The sequence below is a fragment of the Zingiber officinale genome, chromosome 2B (assembly GCF_018446385.1).
Source record: "Zingiber officinale cultivar Zhangliang chromosome 2B, Zo_v1.1, whole genome shotgun sequence".
Taxonomy (NCBI): domain Eukaryota; kingdom Viridiplantae; phylum Streptophyta; class Magnoliopsida; order Zingiberales; family Zingiberaceae; genus Zingiber; species Zingiber officinale.
Window position 1 is genome coordinate 126,424,899 of NC_055989.1, and position 19,262 is coordinate 126,444,160.

The 19,262-nt window shown below is 39.1% G+C and overlaps 2 protein-coding genes and 1 long non-coding RNA gene across 3 annotated transcripts; 1 reads left to right on the plus strand and 2 right to left on the minus strand.

Annotated features, from left to right (window-relative positions):
* On the plus strand, positions 1-2,781 carry LOC122047062. The gene is made up of 3 exons (XR_006130464.1): positions 1-370; positions 1,349-1,505; positions 2,109-2,781. It is a non-coding gene; the product is annotated as an uncharacterized LOC122047062 (long non-coding RNA).
* On the minus strand, positions 968-2,319 carry LOC122047061 (CLAVATA3/ESR (CLE)-related protein 25-like). The gene is made up of 2 exons (XM_042608095.1): positions 2,096-2,319; positions 968-1,421 (listed from the first exon to the last, which is right to left on the minus strand). The coding sequence occupies exons 1-2, from the start codon at positions 2,317-2,319 to the stop codon at positions 1,382-1,384; spliced, it is 264 nt and encodes an 87-aa protein (XP_042464029.1). The 3' UTR covers positions 968-1,381.
* Positions 2,782-3,735: 954 nt separating the features above from the next.
* LOC122049521 (putative vesicle-associated membrane protein 726) lies at positions 3,736-9,453 on the minus strand. The gene is made up of 5 exons (XM_042610893.1): positions 9,169-9,453; positions 4,593-4,734; positions 4,376-4,496; positions 4,222-4,284; positions 3,736-4,107 (listed from the first exon to the last, which is right to left on the minus strand). The coding sequence occupies exons 1-5, from the start codon at positions 9,356-9,358 to the stop codon at positions 3,964-3,966; spliced, it is 660 nt and encodes a 219-aa protein (XP_042466827.1). The 5' UTR covers positions 9,359-9,453; the 3' UTR covers positions 3,736-3,963.
* Between the last annotated feature and the right edge of the window lie 9,809 nt (positions 9,454-19,262).

The following is a 19,262-nucleotide window of genomic DNA, read 5'->3' on the forward strand; positions in this document are numbered from 1 at the left end:
GTAGATCTGCGATGACAGTCAACTGATCGTTGAATCCATTCCAATTTGGAATTTTCTTAGTTTTTCCGGCATTAATTGATAAGTCGAAGACAATCTGATTCAAATATGTATAAGAAAGGGAGAGCAGGTAAAGGAGGAGGAATGAGAAGAGTTGAGTGTTCCATGTCCAGGAGAGATGACACCGGGTTCATGTCTCATATCTTTATAGGGAAGAATGAGAATCTGGTGTCATCTCTTCTAGACAAGGAGCTTTAGTCCAACTAAAGCATCAGCTATGAATTTCCACTGGTTTCTTAGTTTCTGATGCATATACAGTTTTGCAGGTCCTCTGGAATTGACTTGTTTGATCATAGTTTTTCTGGAGTTGGAGGTAAGAATTGGATTATAATTTCGATACATAGTTTTTGGAGTTGAGGATTAGATTTTGAAGGCTCCTTTTAAGTTTTAGAATGATTTGTCCACAGGAAAATTGAGAAAGATACTTTTGTAGAATTGAATGTTTTTGTTCCTGTCGTTTATGTGCAATTTTCTTTTGAAAATTCTTGCTGAAAATATTTTTAAATATTTTTTTCAAGGAATCTGAAATTAAAATAATTCATGATTTAAAAATAGGGAATTGTAAATATAATTAAGTTATAGAAGAATATGTTTTAAGTTATATTTCAATATTTCTACATTTCTACTGTATTTTAATTCTGTATATAATTTTTAGTTCTGTATTTGTTCTAGAGTTTACATCAGTAAATCTTCCACTGCTTTTTTTTTACCTCCTCTGTGAGCTCAAACTACTGCATAAAAAAGAGGCATTAAAAGGAGAAAAAGAAAAGGAACAAAAAAAAAAAGGGAAAAGAAACTCTTGCCACTTGCTTCTTTTGTTCCCTGTGCATGTCTTAAGTAGCTTTAAAGCTGTAACTTTGACCAGTCAGGATGCAGTCTTATACCAAGAATTGTGAGTTATAGAAAGATGTGAAACAAAAGCAAAAGTTAGAATCCACTAATGAAATCCAAGAAACAAACAAGAAGCCAGAATGTTAGTTGAATACATATGTTGTCTCTGCTCTTCCTGCATCATTTGCTTGTCCTTGTTCAGTTGTTAATTCCTTCTTTAGCGAATCAAGCTGCTGATATCTCTCTGTCATTAAAGCAACTGCAAAAGCTCTTTGTTTTCTTCTTCTTCAAGAATCTCGGGAGGTGTTTCTTTGGTGAGGGAAGCTTCATCACCTTTAATAAACTTGATAAAGAAAATTACTTTGGCAAAAGCAAGTGTTTTATGGCCAATGCTGCAGTCAAGAGAGGGCCTATTGGCTACATGAATGTGTATATATTCTCTAATCCATCTTCCAAACAGGTGAAGTTTCCATGCTCCAGCCTCTGGTTCTCATCATGCTCTCCCTGGAGGCCTCCCTGACTTCCCAGCTCTCCTGAGAAAAAATAAAAAATAAAAACAGGAAAAGGATGGTGGTCAGGCACATGGCAACATTTGGCAAGGCAGTTCCTGAACTCAGGTGACAACATTGAACACTGCCCACGGCCATTTGATTTTTGTTTTAGTAGTTAATAGGGTCTGGGATTGGATCACTGAGCACCTTTGTCATCATGGGAACCCTATGGAGTTCATGCTGCATATGGACATTTTCATGGAGGTTAATCATTTTCAACTTGCCTATTCAATTGTGGTTTGTGATGATGATAGGGTCACAACTTGTGATGTTTTCATCAGAGATCAAAACTTGCATGAAGGGGGCTTAATGAACACTCGTGTTCAGTTTCTCTTTTCTTTTCTTCTAAGAATAGTGGTCACATAGAAAAGGAATGATCTTATTGGCTTCATCTCAATTATGCAAATACCATTTTTTTTTCTTTCAGAAATGGTTTGCATTGTTTTCATCTCAGCTTGGATTACAGGGTAGAAGAAGAAAATATGATGTTTCAGGGTACACCATCAATTAAGGTGTTACATATGCAATGTTTCTTCTATTTTCAGGAAGATAGAGCTTACTTTACACTTCTAAATGACAACATGAACAGAAGCAACTTCATTTAATTATGAAATAAAGAAATACTTTTATGCAATTATGTGATATGAACAAATTACCTGTTGTGAATAGGATCAGCGCCATTGGGAACTCTTCTCTTGCTACTGGAGAAAGGATCCAAGTTCTTGTGATCTGTTACTACCGACAGAGATGTTGATGAAGGTACAGCAGGAGCAACCACAGGTGACACAACTCTTGCCCCTGCACAACGTGCTCTTGCCATGGACACCAGGAGGGCAATGTAGAACAAGAATGCCAAGCCACTGCAAACGTCTCTTCTCATCTCTGCTGCCAGCTCTTCCTCTCAAAGCCAAATTCTGAGAGGAGGAACAAGGCAATGGATGCCTTATTAGTCTGTGCAAATTCTTATACTGGGGGATTTTGTTTTTCTTTTTTGGTCACCTTTAGTTTTGCTCTGGTGTCTTTTACTTTTATCTTTGGAGTTTGGAAGTGATTCTGTATTGCTTTTGTGGGACTGCGAAGGGGGGAGGACAAAAGCAAGTAGGTACTGAACGTGAAGTATTTATTTGGAGCTCCCTTGCTTTGGGACCAGCTGGGCCCACCCAATCCTTCTTGCCTTGGCACTGTCTCAAAAATCAGATCAGATCGGATGAGAGCTTAATTTGGCAGTGCTTTAAAGATTCAGTTGTGAAACATGACTATTGTTCATCAAAATTTACTGCTCTTTCTGTCATTGTAATCAAACCAAGGATGAAGTTTATGAATATCTAGTTTGATGACTTTAGTTCAAAGAGGAATTTAAAAATGCTGAACTTACCAAAACACTGCCACGGGGAGAAATGTTGAGGGTAGAATAAGGGGAGAGAGCTGGGGGTGAATTGGAGTCAATTCCTCTGTTCATGTTTCCAACAGGACACATTGCAGAGATACTTTGGATCTTGCCATTCCTGTGTATCCTGCAGAGACAAGTGGTCCAACAAGGAGACAAGTAGTTAAGGGTGGCCAATCAGATGACAGAAATTGAAGCTGTCCTTGTTGAACTTGCATAGGTAAGTGACCTAACACAGGCAAATTACATGAGGATGATCTATCAAGTTACAACACAAGCTGTCTGGAACCCTGCAGCATTTCTTGGCAAAAGAGTGAATAAGTTTGGCAGGTAACCTACAAAAGACTCCAAAAGAGAAAGTAATATACCGAATCTGACCGCAGTAGCAGCATGCCTCTATGTGTTGGGAGCATCAGTTGGAAACATTGCCCCCGCATGAAAGCTGCAGCTTCTGGGATTAACAAATCTCAAGTCTATCCTCGAGTTGGTAAGATGAAAGGGTTCCTGTTGAAAGTTGATCACCTTTATCAGAACCGAAGATCATGAAAGATCCTTATCACCCAATTGAAATCAAGTGTGGGTTACCTTTAAAAGCTTGATGCTTCACAGTTTGAATTTATCATCTCTAGCTGTAAGCACAAATATAAGACAGTAGGATGGCCAACAAAAATATTTGAAAGTAAATAAACTCGTACTCTTGCTTCAGATGACTGTCTAGCAATAAGATGCAAAAGTGTATCGAATACGTCATATCGAGTAGAAGATTCTCGCATTATGACAAGTGACATGAGTTGTTTAATTAGTCCGTAAGGCTGATATCACATACGGCAATGAATCCCTTAACAACTGCTAAGGGATTTAAAGTTCACGTGCTTAGCAATAATTTTCATTCATTTTCACCGAAGGAACTGATAAACGAAAAGAAAAATCAAAGAACAATTTGTATATTAAGAATGTTCAGACTGTACACACATTTCATCGATCACAGGAAGTAAACATCACTGTATAATCTGTAATATATGGAAACACAAACCAACAAGTACTCAACAAATTGTTTGTATAGTGAGAAAATGTTCTCTATATCCCAAAGCACAATCCTGTGGATGAATTGGGTGGCTCTCTTCTGTGTACATCGTATTAGCATTTGAAGCCATGGCAAACTGACAAGATTATGATGAGGATAAGTGCAACGATAATGCCCAAGACAATCAGCTTAATCTTCATATTCTGAAACCACATCTTCCACCTCATCGATGTTCCTATCTGCCTGAAATCTTGTGCCTGCAATCGGGAAAAAAGGAATACACTTGCAGCTCAAGGTCTCGGAAGAGGCTATTGATCAGATTCATATTATTCACATGCACAAAGACTCATCAAAAGATGAATTTTAGGAACCTGAGAGCGAAGGTTCTCTGTTTTGTCAACAAGAACATCAATGATCTCCCCACGACCAATCACCTAAAACAACAAAAAATGTTAATCCCAAACGTATAGGAAAATGGTTGCATCATGGAAAAAGAAAGATGTTTATATAATACAAGCAGAAAACCTTCACAATGTTTTCCATCATAACTCCTTTGACTTCTGAAACTTGAGCTTTCACCTCAGCCAACTTGCTTATCTCCTCAGGATGGTCCGCACAATACTGCATGTGCTCTTTAAGCTTAGACCTTCAATGTTGATAAGAAAAAATCTTCATTATTGATCAGTTTTTGAAAATCAGAAGCAAAAATGATTTGACTGTCAAAAGTTGGGCAGAATAATACCCAAATTCTCGATTGAGGCTGTTAGCCAATGCTGTTGCAGCTTTACCACCTCCATATCTTTTGTTAAAGTCTTCTTTGATCCTATCAAGGAATGCTATGGGGACTTGCCTGCCAATTGCCTCAATAGCCAAAACACAATATGCTGCAATATTCAAGGTTTTTCTTCAGCACCTTTGTATAAGATCCAGAATTTGTGGATATTCAATATAGTAAAAACAGGGATACAAAAAAAAAAACACTTGCAAGAATTAAAACAGATTAAATGCCTGCAAAACTCCAGAAATGCTGAAGAAATAGACCATCAAGAAAGAAGACAGAAATGAAAACCCTTCTATAGGATACGCCACACCATATTTTACAGTACAACACAGACAGACTATAATTCTTACTTCAACACTTTAAGAAACTAAGTCTACTCACAAAAAAGGATTTTCGCGCATCAACTATCCATTCCTCCATCCTTTCACTCAGTGCTGATCATATGTCGTAAAAGTTCATGGCTTACCTCTTTCAATGGTTAATTCTATAGACACCAGAAGAAATAATTATGATGAGGAATGATACGGCGTGTTGTGAGCGACCCCAAAGATAAAGTGGGGTCGATAATCAAGGTGATGTGGTAGTCAAGGTCAAGATGAGATGGTAGTGAAAGTCAAGATGTATGTATCCGAACGGACCACTTTCAACGGGGCTCGGCTATCCATTTCTCGTGGGCATAACTCTCAACATTATCCCGAGTAACCACATAGCCGGTCGGACCTATGAGACTCAACTCCCCATTTCTCATGGGCATGACTCCCAACATTATCCCAAGCGGCCACATAGCTGGCAGGACCTACGGGGCTCAGCTCCCTACTCTTCATGAGCAAGGCTCCCAGCATAAACTCTGCCGACTACATAGTCAATCAGATCTACATGACTCAACTCTTCACTCCTCATGAACAAGGTTTCTAGCATAAACCCAGGTGGACACAGAGCCGACCCGATGTATGAGGTTCAACTCCCCACTCCTCATGAGAAGGGCTTCCAGCATAAACCCGACTGTTAGGGATGTAAATGAACCAAACGGTTCGCGAGTTATTCAGAGCTCGATTCGGTAAAAAGTTCGTTCGAGTTCGTTCGTTTATTTTATAGAGCCGAGTTCGAGCTCGATTTCAAGCTCGACAGTTTTATCGAGCCGAGCTCGAGCTTAAGGACATTCGGCTCGTGAGCTCGCGAACATATTTGTTCATAGGTTCACGAGCTCGGGCTCAAGCTCGACTCATTTAAAGGGCTCAAGAACATGTTTGTTAATAGTCTCGTGAACTCGGGCTCGAGCTCGGCTCGATTAAAGGGCTCGCGAACATGTTCAATGATGTGTTGAGTTTGGAAGTTTAATGTAGTAATTTGCTATGTTCAATGATGTGTTGAGTTTAGATTTTTTTTAATTGTTAGGTTTATTGAATATTTATTCAAACAAGTTTTCGAACTCGCTTAACAAGCCTGCAAAATGAGCCTTAAAACGAGCAAAAAAAATGAGCTCTAAAATGAGTCCGAGCTCGCTTAACGAGTTAGGTTCGTTAACTATGATAATCGAGCTAATAACGAACCGAGCTCGAACTATTCACGAGCTTAGTAATTCCAAAACGAGTCAATCTCGAACCTTGTGAAAAAAATTTCGATTCGAGCTCGAGCCAAGCTCGAACCCGAATATAACTTAAACGAGCCGAACTCGAGCCTAATACTGTTCGGCTTGACTCGTTTACATCCCTACCGACTGTCAATAGAGTCAGTCGGACATACAAGACTCAACTCCTCACTTCTCATGAACAAAGCTTCCAGTATAAACTCGGTCGGAATAGAGCCGGCCAAACCTAAATGACTTAGCTTCTTGCTCCTCGTGAACAAGACTTCCAGCATAAACCCGGGTGGTCACAGAGTCGGTTGGACCTACATGGCTCAACTCCCCACTCCTCATGAGTAGGGCTTCCAACATAAACTAGGGTGACCATAGTATCGGCCGGACTTACAGGACTCAGCTCCTCACTCCTCATGAGCAGGACTTCTAGCATAAACCCGACTAATAATAGAGTCGGCTGAACCTACAAGATTTGACTCCTCACTCCTCATGAACAGGGTTTCCAGCATAAATTCCAGTCGAAAATAGAGCCGGTCAAACCTACGTGACTTAGCTTCTCGCTCCTCATGAACAAGGCTTTCCGCATAAACCCGGACGGCTACAAGGCCGGCCAAACTTACGAGGCTCAGCTCCCCACTCCTCATGAGTAGGGCTCCCAGCATAAACTAGGGTGACCACAAAGTCGGCCGGACTTATAGGATTCAGCTCCTCACTCCTCATGAATAGGGCATAAACTCGGCCGGTAATAGAGTCGGTCGAATCTATAGGACTCGACTCCTCACTCCTTATGAACAGGGCTTCCAGCATAAATCGCGGTCGAAAATAGAGTTGGTCGGACCTACGGGCCTCAGCTCCCCACTCCTCATGAATAGGGCTCCCAGAATAAACCCAAGTAGCCACAAAGTCAGCCGGACCTACAGGGCTCAGCTCCCCACTCTACACACGGGCATGGTTCTCAACCTAAACCCGGTCAGCTCCAGGCCGATCGGACTCCCTCTAGAAGACAACATTATTAAAGAATAACTACTTACCAGAGAATATTCCATTTCTGACATATACACCCAAGAGAACCTTCCTCTGCCTAAATGAAGGCTACAGTACATTCTCCACCACCCGACATATTCTGACACCAGACATTTACCATCTCAATATTATTGAGGTTATAAGAGGTGATATAAAAGCGGTCATCTCCGTTGGCCAGGTACGCTCATGCATTCGGATGAGCATTCACATGCGTATGCGCGCACACGCATCTATATTATTATTCTATTGTTCATCTTCTTCTTCATTTTCGTCCGACTACTGTTCTGACTTAAGTGTTGGAGTGTCTGCACTAAGGATCCCCTCCTTGTTTCTCGCTCTAATGTTTCTATTGGCTTTGTCTGTGGTGTGTGTAGGTCTGCAACTTCTAGCTCAAGGTCTGCAGCTCTTAGCTCGAAGTTTTTCCTCCATCAACACTCCTGCCACCTCACCGGTGATCCATCTACTTAGCTTCTGGACGGGATCAAGGAATATCGAACTTGTAGGTTGGCATCTTTGAGGCTCTAGGGAGATGGGTCCAACATAATTAACTACGAGCAGATACAAATCCAGTCCAATTATAGCTCTAGCTCTAGCTCGAAGAAATTGATCACTTAAATATTATTTTAGTATCCGTATTACAAACGGTAAACATGATAAAACTGCACCTGATTATTTTGTTCTACCTGATAAACATCACTTAAGTCGTATCTCCGTAAAATAATTCAATGCATAATGACCACAAACTTGATTGACAATATTTATTTGTTATAACTTGCTTCCTTTATTCTGTTTATTAATGAAGCAATATTTTTATAATTAAAGTCCTACAATTTGAGATAAAATAAGCTGCATGATTTACTAATTGAAGAAATCAAAGCCAAATACTGTCAGAAGTATATTGTGTATCTTATAAGAAAAAAGATTTATGCAAAGTAGAGTTGCAAAGCAAAATATGCCACCATTTTATTGCATTGTAGGGAAAAAATGAAAGATAAAATGATCTAATGGAGATCATAGATCCAATAATACCTAACTCTGTGTTCACCATTGCTTATTTAGATAAATACTATTGTGTAACATTGGAATTAATTTGTAGTAATTAGAAAATCTTAAGAACGAGCAACTTGTGAAAATGCATTTCACATATTCGACACGCTTTCATAAGCAAAAGCATGTTGTTCAGCGCATGTTCAAAGTTGCATTGTAAGTCATATCAAGTCAAAGAGTACAACTTTCATCAGAATGCTAACGCTAAATAAGTAGAAGAGAAATGTTTCCGTAGCAGTATTTTATAGCATGAGAAACAACACTTAGAGCGGATCAAAGCTAACAAAGAATACTGTGTATTCCATAAACCAGTTAAATAAATATCTTAACCTTCTTATGTATCAAAATTTAGGGGAAGAGACAGGGCAATGGGCAAAAGTTACATAAGATGACCATTTTGACACGCAGTAATACAAAACAATGAGAAGCATTAGAGCATCCGCAATGGAAGCTCTTTGAGAGCTTCCATTGCTGAGGTGGCTCAAGGGAAGGAGCTCCCTCCCACTATGGGAGGGAGCTCCCTCAACTCTGACGAGAAGCGGCTCCATGTTCATGTAAGAGATCTTGTTTGTAATCAAATAAAATCCCCAATTAGACAGATTAACAATTGAAAAGGTTATGCAATCTTGTTTGTAAGAGATCTTAAAAGATCAAAAACTCATTGGTTCAATAACATCCATCATGACCCACGCAATCGCCTAACACGATTGGAAAACCAAAAACTAATGGCAGATCAACAAGAATCTTGCAGAGAAGGCCGATCAATATGGAAAATAAAAATAAGTTGACTAAAAATAGCCACTTTTGTCATTGGCAAACCACTACGATAGATAAGCCAAATCAGATGGATCAAAGAAACAGGGAAGCAACCGATACGGAGAGACTCACTGTATCCATCCTCAACAAGGTAATTGCAGGTGTGGCCGTCACAGATGTAGGTGACACGATTATTACTGGCAGGGAGCTTCTGGAGGAACTGCACGGCGATGCTTCTGAAGTTGCCCTGGAACTCCGTGTACTCCGCCAATATCACCGTCCCCCGCGCCACGAAACTGTAGATCAACGACTGCTGCCCCATCTCCGATCTCTCCGTCCTCCGAAAAACTCTAGACCGAAGGAATCGGATGCCGGCGCAGGTATATCGGCGAAGACGACGACAACGGAGAACAAGTGAAGGGGAGGCGGATGGCGGAAAGCGTCCTCCTTTCTCGGCGTCGACACCAATATATATATACACACACAATCCGGTCCTCCGCAGTTCGATATTTACGAGAAAGTCCCCAGGAAACGGTCCATTTAGCACAATTTCCCCTCTGTTTCCATGCATTTGACATCCTCAAATGTTTTAGAAATCTTACGCTAAATATTTTGACATGTAGCAGTAGTTTCTAGAGAGGTAGACGAGGTGCTTGCTTAAGGCAGAAGAAGCAATCGCGTCGTGGAATGAGTACGTGATTAAATTAAACGTTCTTGACTGGACTATTTTACTCATAATAAAAATTGAAAAAATAAAAAATAAAAACAGACGCTCCTTTTAATTCAAAATCGTGAAAGAAACGACTTTTTTTATTTTTAAAATTATTCTTAAAAAACAAAATTCGAACCTTTCTTTTCTAAAAAGAAATTAAATAAATACCCCTATGCGCTGTTTTAAAGTGGAATATATATAAAATACTCTTACATTATTTATCATCTGGCCATGTAAAAATTAACAACCAGCTTCTACAAACCCTAAACCCTATAATTATAGAAGCTAATTATTAACTTCTTTAACGTGCAGAAATTAGCAATTATCTTCTACAACGTTAATTATTAACTTCTTTAACGTGCAGAAATTAGCAATTATCTTCTACAACGTTAATTATTAACTTCTTTAACATGCAGAAATTAGTAATTATCTTCTACAACGTGTAGAAATTAACATCAATCTTCTATATGTTGTAGAAACTAAATATTAGTTTCAACGATGGTGATTTTATATTATTTTGATTTCAATTTTTGAATGATAATCTAATTAAAACAACATTTCAACTAGCAAACTAAACAATGGAAATTTTATGATACTCATTATATTTCAAATGAATATAATTTAATCATGATCGAACGTGTAGAAATTAGTTAGTATTCGTATAGGGAGTACCAGACAATCGAATCTGAGTTTTGATAATGACAAAAGGTTCAAAAGTTAAGATATCTTGTGATCTAACAAGTGTGACTGAGCTTGTAGGAAAGTCCTAAGTATTCTTAGACAAAAATTTTAGTGAATTCTAGGTAGGTGGAAAATCTTAGGGGGTAATCCTAGGCCGTAGGGGGTGGTAACTCTATGTTGTGGAAATTCCTAGCTGCGGTTAGGCAACGAAGTTCTGGTCCGGGGGACTAGGCGAAGTCTTGGCGAGTTGAGGACTTTGGGCAAAATCCTAGAGTCGAGCACTCTAGGTGAAAATCCTAGGGATTGTGAACACCAGGTGGAAGTCTGGACGGGTCATGGAGTGGACGTTCAGCATGAAGTCCTGGAGCCTCGGATGCTAAGCAAAAGTTCAAATGGTCTAGATGACCGGTCTGACAAAAGGTAAATTCTCCTGAGAGCAGTAGGTGAGGACGCGTTCCCCGAAGAAGGAACAGTATGTATCAATCCAACCTAGAGTTTCAACGAAATTCAAAGCCAGGACTGGACAGTCCGAAAGCTGTCAAAACTTATCTTTACATATTATCCGTCTTTTATTCTAACTCTGTTTTGTAGGAAACTAACAATTCTGCAGGTTTGGATTTTACCCTGTTTGGTTGACCGAACGTCCGGATCGGTCGATCGAACCCAAAGATCAGATCAGCTTGTGGCTAAGTTTCGACCAAGGATCGGTCAACCGAACCTCAGGTTCAGTCGACCGAACGGTGGATAAGCAGTGACTTGATCGGACCGGGTTGATTAGACCAGAAAAGCCAACGAGTACAGCGGGATCGGTCGACTAAACGAAGGCTTTATCCGAAGCGGTAACATATGGACGGGAAGCTGGGCAGATGCTGAAGGTTCGGTCGACCGATTAAGGAGGATCGATCGACTGATCAACGCCGAGTCAAAGACTGATCCAAAGATCAGTGGATTTGGATCAGGTTTAGCTCAGCTATAAAATGGAGTTCGACCAGCAGCTTCGTAGACAGACATCCACACTTCATTCTTCACAATCTTTCTCCTGTGCACTACTCTAACGACGATCCTGCGACTCCGACAACCAAGAGCACAACCCTCCATATCCTTGAAGTTGTTGGTATAACTTTCAATTATAGTACTTAAATTATAAATTTGCTGTACTCTTTTTTGTAAAGAATTTCCGATACTATAGTGATTGCTCAACATAAGCGATCAACGATCGCGGGTATTGAAGTAGGAGTCGTCACAGGCTTTGAACCAAGTAAACCAAAAGTGTCAGCATTGTTTTCTCTTTTCTGCTATTTATTCCACTGCATTTTACTTCGAAGTTTTTAAACGAACGATAAATAACCATGAGTATTATTCATCCCTCTTCTAATACGTCTCGATCCTACTGTTAGTATGTAGTTTTATAACATATAATAACCATTTGATATCTTCTACAATAATATTGAATTTAGAGATATTTTTTAAGATAAAAGTGTTTATTTATTTTAAAGGGTCGCTCATTTAAACATAAATAAATTATGTTATAATAATTGTAATTCATAATTATTATAATAAACATTTTAATTCTGATCCATACTAATAAGTTATATTATAATAATAATATTATGGACACTTTATCTACTTATTAATATTACTTATTAATATTGATCAATATTATATTACAATAACACTTCGATTCTGAACAATAATAATAATAACATAATATTATAATACCTATATATAGTTTATATATAACTGTTATAATATAAATATTTTAATTTTAATCAATACTAATAAATTATATTATTGTATAATAAGTACACTTCATCGGTCAATATTGATCTAACATAACAATATTTTGATTCGAATCAATACTACCGTTTATAACTTTTGTAATATTAATATTTTATTATAGTAATTATGAATAATAATTATTTCATCATAGATTTATTATTATTATTATTAATAATTAATATTATATTATATTATATTATAATAGTTATGACATCAAAGCAGTGTCCAGTGGATTGTATCTCCTGCAAGCATTGTGCAGTGGCTTGTAGGGTAGGGATAGCAATTTAACTGGATGAGTTATTCGATATCCAACTTGAATAAAGATGGATATGAAGATAATTTTTATATTTAATTATCGTAAATAGATATTTAGATATGAGTATTTTGGGTATAGATATAGAGGTGGATGTGGGAAAATCTTATTCATATCCTACCCGATATCATATATATATATATATTTATTTATTGGGAAAGAAAAATCTTTAGTTTTTTCGTCTTAGAAAAAAAGACTTAGTTTGTCTTTTTATCTGTTCATCAACACGTATCTCATCTTCTTTTTTTATAGAAAATGTTCACCCGATCGAAGAAGCACGAGACAAGGAAGAGCTGACAAGTACATTAAAATATTTTTTTTTTGACAAAAACAAGAATGGTAGGGAGTAATAGGATGATGGATAGGATATGGATATACGAAACTCTGATGGATATGAGGATGAATATAAAAATTAAATACCCATGGGTATAAAAATAAGTATAGATATAATTATAATAAATGAAAATAGATATAAAGAATATTAAATCCTATCCACTGTCATCTCTATTGTATCTAGAGTCGTAACTTCCATGAGGCCAGAGAAGCAACCGCCTTAGGGCACAGCCCAATGAAGAGCCCATTTTTTTAATTATATTAAAAAAAAAATGAGAGACATGTACCCTAAATAGCTGTTAAACCTATTCTCACAATTCCGAGGCACACACGATGCATGACTCTTCTTTGCACACAATTTCTTCTCTGGTGTTGCTCTTCTTTGCACGCGATTTCTTCTTTGACATTCTTTCTACCAACGCATGGATCCACAGAACAAGAGGTAATCATAATCTTCTTCTTTGACCATCTTCTTCGTCTTGCAACACGTGACACTAATTGTAACCTAATCATGCAACAAGGATTGTTTGTGCGACCTAATCACGTCGATTCTCGCAGTGGCTATCTCATTCGACGCAGGCTGATGGTTGACCTTTGCTCGCATGACTTAATTTCGTAGCACGGGGCTGTCGCACGCTTCCTCAGTCGCTTGTGCGAACTACGACTTAATTGCATGGTGGTTACTACTTGTCGCCTTGCTACTGTCTGCGGCCACCACATTGGTCTCAATGTTATAGAATACACTAAATGGACTGTCAAAGTTATCGATTGAGAAAGAAAGAGTTCAACAATTGAATTATATATATTTAATAAAAATTTTTATCATTAAAACAGCTAGACGAAAAGTGTTTATATAATTATTTTAAATATTTATTAATTTTTTATTGATGTAATATATTTATTTTTAGTTTATTTATATATTTAGTGTATCTGTTATTTGTAAATTGAACTTTATTATTATTTGTCATAGCAAAAGAGTCACTTTTTAATAGACACTTCAGGCCCCGTCGAATACAGGCACGGCTCGATTTTGTATCTTAGTAAATATGGTCTTATAATTATTACAATATATAACATACAAAAGAAGAAAAACTTATAAGATGGGACCCTTTTGATAACAAATAAAAAAAGACCGTTTGACCCTTCTAATAAATACAGCTTCATTTATCAACTGTTATTTATTTGCTTTCCAGCTAATAATTAATAAACTAAATCTTTCTCTTCTATATAAAAAAATTCACAAATGTATTTGGTTATTTTGAAACACGTTAAATTATATTATTAATGCTACTAAATTATATTTTATATTGTATATTGCAGTATAAAATTGTGTTCTGTGTACTATCAAATTAAGATGTTACAAAATTATATAATTAGCACCGTTACAATTGTATTACAGATCCTATCGTTCTGTTTTTATAATTTTATATAGATTTTAATATTTGACCATCTGCTTATACCATATTAAATATAAAACTATTTCACATTCAAAACATAAATGCTAAAGTTAATTGTTATGTTGAACTAATCTTTGGCTTCAAACTTTACGTAGAATTTGGCTTGAATTGAAGACCTAGTTGATGATGTAAAAGGACTACTCCTTGTGGGTAGTTGGCCCTAATTGAAGCAAACCCTCATAGGGAGATGAGGGTTGTTTGTACATTCTTCCTTGTGCTCAGGATCAATCTACTTTCTCAAACTCAATCGCGGGCCGGGAGGAATAGCTAAATGCACAATGAAAAATAAAGAAGAAGAATTTAAACCGCAAAACTTACCGGATTAGATAAGAGCCTGTACGTGACTCATACAAACAAGAACTTATTGATAAGAGCCTTTTGTAACTCCTAGTAGTTTGAATAAGTTATGCCCACGTAATTCGCGAATATCCTAATATATTTTAGAAAGAATTTCCTAGTTTGTCAACTCTCTGACAGATAGAGTTATCCTCAAGACTATGATATCATGGTAGGATATTTAGATTGTCTCCCAGATACCTACGGTTCAATCTCCAGCTATGACGTATTGGAAGAAATTTTTCTTCTAAATGAGGAGCACAACCAAAAGATGCTGGGTTTCTGAGCTGGCTGCCGCGCGCTTCCCGATTTACCTTAGTGACAGATTGAAAACTTCCATGGATCCGAGCCGGTCATCTAGGGATAGTCATTGAGGCTAATTAAGTTTATCATTTTTTTTCTGTGACAGATAGATTTTGCCATTGAGTTGCTTCCTGGCACATCTTTAATATCGAAAGCTCCATATCGGATGATACTAAGAGAACTAAAGGAAATAAAGGTCTAGTTTCAGGAGTTGCTGGACAAGGATTTCATTCATCCTAGTATTTTACCTTGGGGTGCTCTAGTTCTATTTGTTAAGAAGAAATATGGATCCTTAAGGTTTTGCATTGATTATAGGCGGTTAAACTCTATAACTATCAAGAATAAGTATCCTTTAGCTAGGATAGATGATTTGTTTAGTCAACTTAAAGATACATGTGTGTACTCAAGGATAGATTTAAGATTAGACTATCACTAGTTATGGATTAGAGATATAGATATTCAAAAGACTGTTGGAGCAATCCCAATAGTCCGCGAGACCATGTGTTTTGGTGTTTGGGCAAAGAGTTTAAGTTAGGTTTACCCTTGTTATTTGATATGTGTACTTGAGTTGTGCATGACTGCAGGTGACACATGTGACTCAGGTTGACGGCTTCGGGTCCGGTGAAGGATGGAGCATCCGAGGGACCGTGGACAAGGCAGCAAGGACAAGGACCGAGGGAAGCGACTTCGAGGCATACGCGAAGGATGGCATTGGGACGAGCCGCGGGCATGGATGCATCCGAGGGACGAGAGCCAAAGGAAGTAGGCTTCAAGGCAAGAGGTCAAGGCTGCAAAGAAGAGTCAAGTGAGTCGTGAGGGTCCGAGTGCGAGAGAAATGTATTCGGGATGGGAAACCTTAAGTTTAGGGTTGTACTAGTCGACTGATACTGGAACCAGTCGACTGGTGGTGAGCACAGAAGCTCTCTGTGCCTAAAACGGCTGGGACCAGTCGACTGGTCCAGGGACCAGTCGACTGATAGATAGCCGTTGAGAGAGACGTTGGGTTGGCACCAGTCGACTGGTGCAAGGACCAGTCGACTGGTAACGGGCAAATCAGCAAGGCTGATTTCCCCAAGCTCTATAAGAAGGAGCTTGGGATGGCCGGTCAACCTGACGAAATTAGACTTGGTTAAAGCCTAATTAGTAGTCACAAGAGTTCTCAAGTGCTTGTGTAATCCAAGAGGTCTTGGTGAGTTTGTGGTGAGGTTTCTCCACCCACAAGGAGCGACTTGAGATAGCCGGAGTTTGCTGGGGGCTAATCCACCGACGGATAGGGATCGTCCACCTCAAGGACAAGCCGTGGAGTAGGAGCCCTAATCTCCGAACCACGTTAAACGAACGTGTTAGCGGTTTGCTTGCTCTTTCTTATAGTGTTTAGCTTTCTACTTGTTTGTATTTGTTTGTATTTCCGTTGCGCACTAATAAGTGTAGGGTGAAAGCGAGTATTTGGGGGTACCGTCTATCTAACCCCCCTTCAAGCCGGCCACCGATTCTCCAACAAGTGGTATCAGAGCGAGGCCGCTCTCCATTGGACTAACCGCCAAGGAAGCAAAGATGACCGGCTTGATAGATCCGCCAAAGTTCGAAGGAGGAATCTTATGAGACATCACCTTTTGGATGGTGAAGATGAAGAACTTCTTCGAGACGGATTTGGACACAATGATGGTGGTGGAAGAGCCATTTGAAGTCCCTAAAGACAAGAAAGGGAAGAAGCTCCGACCACGACATTGGACGGAGGAGCAAATCACACGGTCAAAGGCAAACGATAAGGTAATATCAATTTTGGTAGATATTTTGCCTTCTAACGTGTTAAGTGATGTAGGTGAGTATGAAAATGCCCATGAATTATGGAGCAAAGTGAAGAAATTTCCATGGGAGGAATTTTTGCCTACACTGGAAGAAGAAGAAAAAGAAAAATCCGAAGAAACGGATGTAGTTGCTCAAGAAGAGGAGGTGGAGCAACCGGAAGTTAAGCCATGCTCAACATCCGAGGAGGAAAAGGAGGAGAAGGAAGATGAGGCATCATCAACATCCTCAAGAATTGAAGAAGAATCCAAGACAAGTGAAGAGGATGAAGAAGAGGTCTTGGAAGAAGTCAACATAGCAAGCACCTCCACCAAAGCAAAGTCTAAAGATCACATAGTATGTTTCGGGTGCAATAAGAAGGGACACTACAAGAGTAGATGTCCTTTGGGTAAGAAAGAGGTAACTCCTAAACTCAATTCAATTCCTTTAGAATCTAACTTGAGTTGTAGGAAGAAGAAGGAGAAGAAGCACATTAGATGCTTCACATGTGGTGAGATGGGACACTACCACACAAGATGCCCAAGAAAGGGAGAGCTCAAGAAGCTTGCACATTTAAAGAAATGGGAGAAGAAGAAGAAGAGCTCAAATCAAGGGGGAGCTTCAAGGGTAAGGGAGGTATACCCTAACTTGAAGGTTAATTCAAATTTAAACTCCACCATGCATGCTAAGAAAAATAATTATATGCCCATGCAAAATTTTGGTTTCAAATATTATGATCGGAATAGGGTAAATGTAGATCATAACCCTAGAAAATCTATGCATGAAAAACCTAGAAATGGTAGACCTAAGGAGACCCAAGACATTAATCCCAAGAAGGGGAGACACATGCCTAGAAAGGGTAGGTCTAGGAATGTCCAAGGTGGACATGTTAACTCTAGGGTTAGGAACCTAGAAAGGAAAAATCAAGCTTTGAAGGCAAAGCTTGATCAATTGGAGAAATTCCTTAAGAGATTCACTATTGGATCTAAGGGATTAAGTATGGTGTTGGGTACCTAAAAACCCAACAATGATAGATCGGGCTTGGGATACAGATCTAGTCCCTCCAAGGTCAAAAGGAGACCATGTGCTAGGGTGGCACATGATAAGGGCAAGGGAGAGTCATCTAAAGCCAATGAGAAGAAATATGCTAGGGTTGCATATGATTATGGCAAGGATGATATGTCCAAGGTCAAGAAGATAAGGAGATCTTCTAAGGGACATCATTGTGGTTTGGTCACAATAGATGAGTCACCTAGGGAGGTGGCTAAGGTTAAGAGCTCTAGGGGGAGTTCAAAGAGTCAAATTGGGACCCATGGCCAATGGATCTCAGGTGGGTTCTACTTGGGGGTCTAGAGGAGCCATGGAGTGTGCCAAGTGGTTTAGAGACGGACTTGAGTCTCAAACCTAGGGAATTGGCACACATGGTTTGTGTTTCATGCAAGAAATATGACAATTGGGGTCATATTGCATGATAATTGGTTTTGGATGTATAGATGCCATATAAACCAATGCTAGGGATGCATTGTGGGTTGGTATTGGCAAATACATCAAAAGGAAGCCAAAACTAGGACTTTAGGTCAAGGTTCAATTGAACCATTTAGCTAGTTTTGGATTTTGTGTCAATCTTGGGATTGGTGATAGATACATTTTGTAATGTATTTTTCCCAAGTAGACAAGAGTACAATAGACCTCTCCACAAAATTTGGGAATTTTTGGAGGTCTAGGGAATTACTGGTGCATTTCTGAAGTTGGCCTGAAAAGGCTGATTTTTTCAGAAATAGGGTACCAGTCGACTGGTGCAGATACCAGTCGACTGGTAACAATGTTTTGAGCACAGAATGGTTCTGTAAGGTCATTTTGACGAGGGCAGTCGACTGGCACTTGGGGCAGTCGACTGATACCAGCCTGAAAGTGTTTTTCAGCGCTGTTCTTGACCATGTCAACTCACTTAGATGTATGAGATCCATGGGGGATAGATACATGAGTTTAGGGTCAGTTTGGATGATAAGTTTTCAACAATTGGGATATTGTTGGAGAACTTTTTGGATGTTAGGCAAAGGGGGAGAAGTAAGGTTTAGTTGGTAAAACCTTTGGTGCCTTTCCGTAGGGGGAGCCTTGTGATAGGTTCTTAAAAAGCCTTGTGATAAAATCCTAGCTCAACGGGGAGCTTAGGTGTAGGGGGAGCCTTGTGATAGGTTCCAATGCATGTTTGCATTTTGTTTCGGCGGTTGCCAAGTGTGTAGCCTTGGCAACGTAAGTCCATTCGGCGGTTGCCAAGTGTGTATCCTTGGCAACGTAAGTCCATTTGGCGGTGTAAGTCCAAGTGTGTAGCCTTGGCAATGTAAGTCCATTCGGCGGTTGCCAAGTGTGTAGCCTTGGCAATGTAAGTCCATTCGGCGGAGTAAGTCCAAGTGTGTAGCCTTGGCATCGTAAGTCCATTGTTTTTAGCATGTTTATTTGCTATATGTTTTCCCTAACTTAAACGTATTGCCAAACACCAAAAAGGGGGAGATTGTTGGAGCAATCC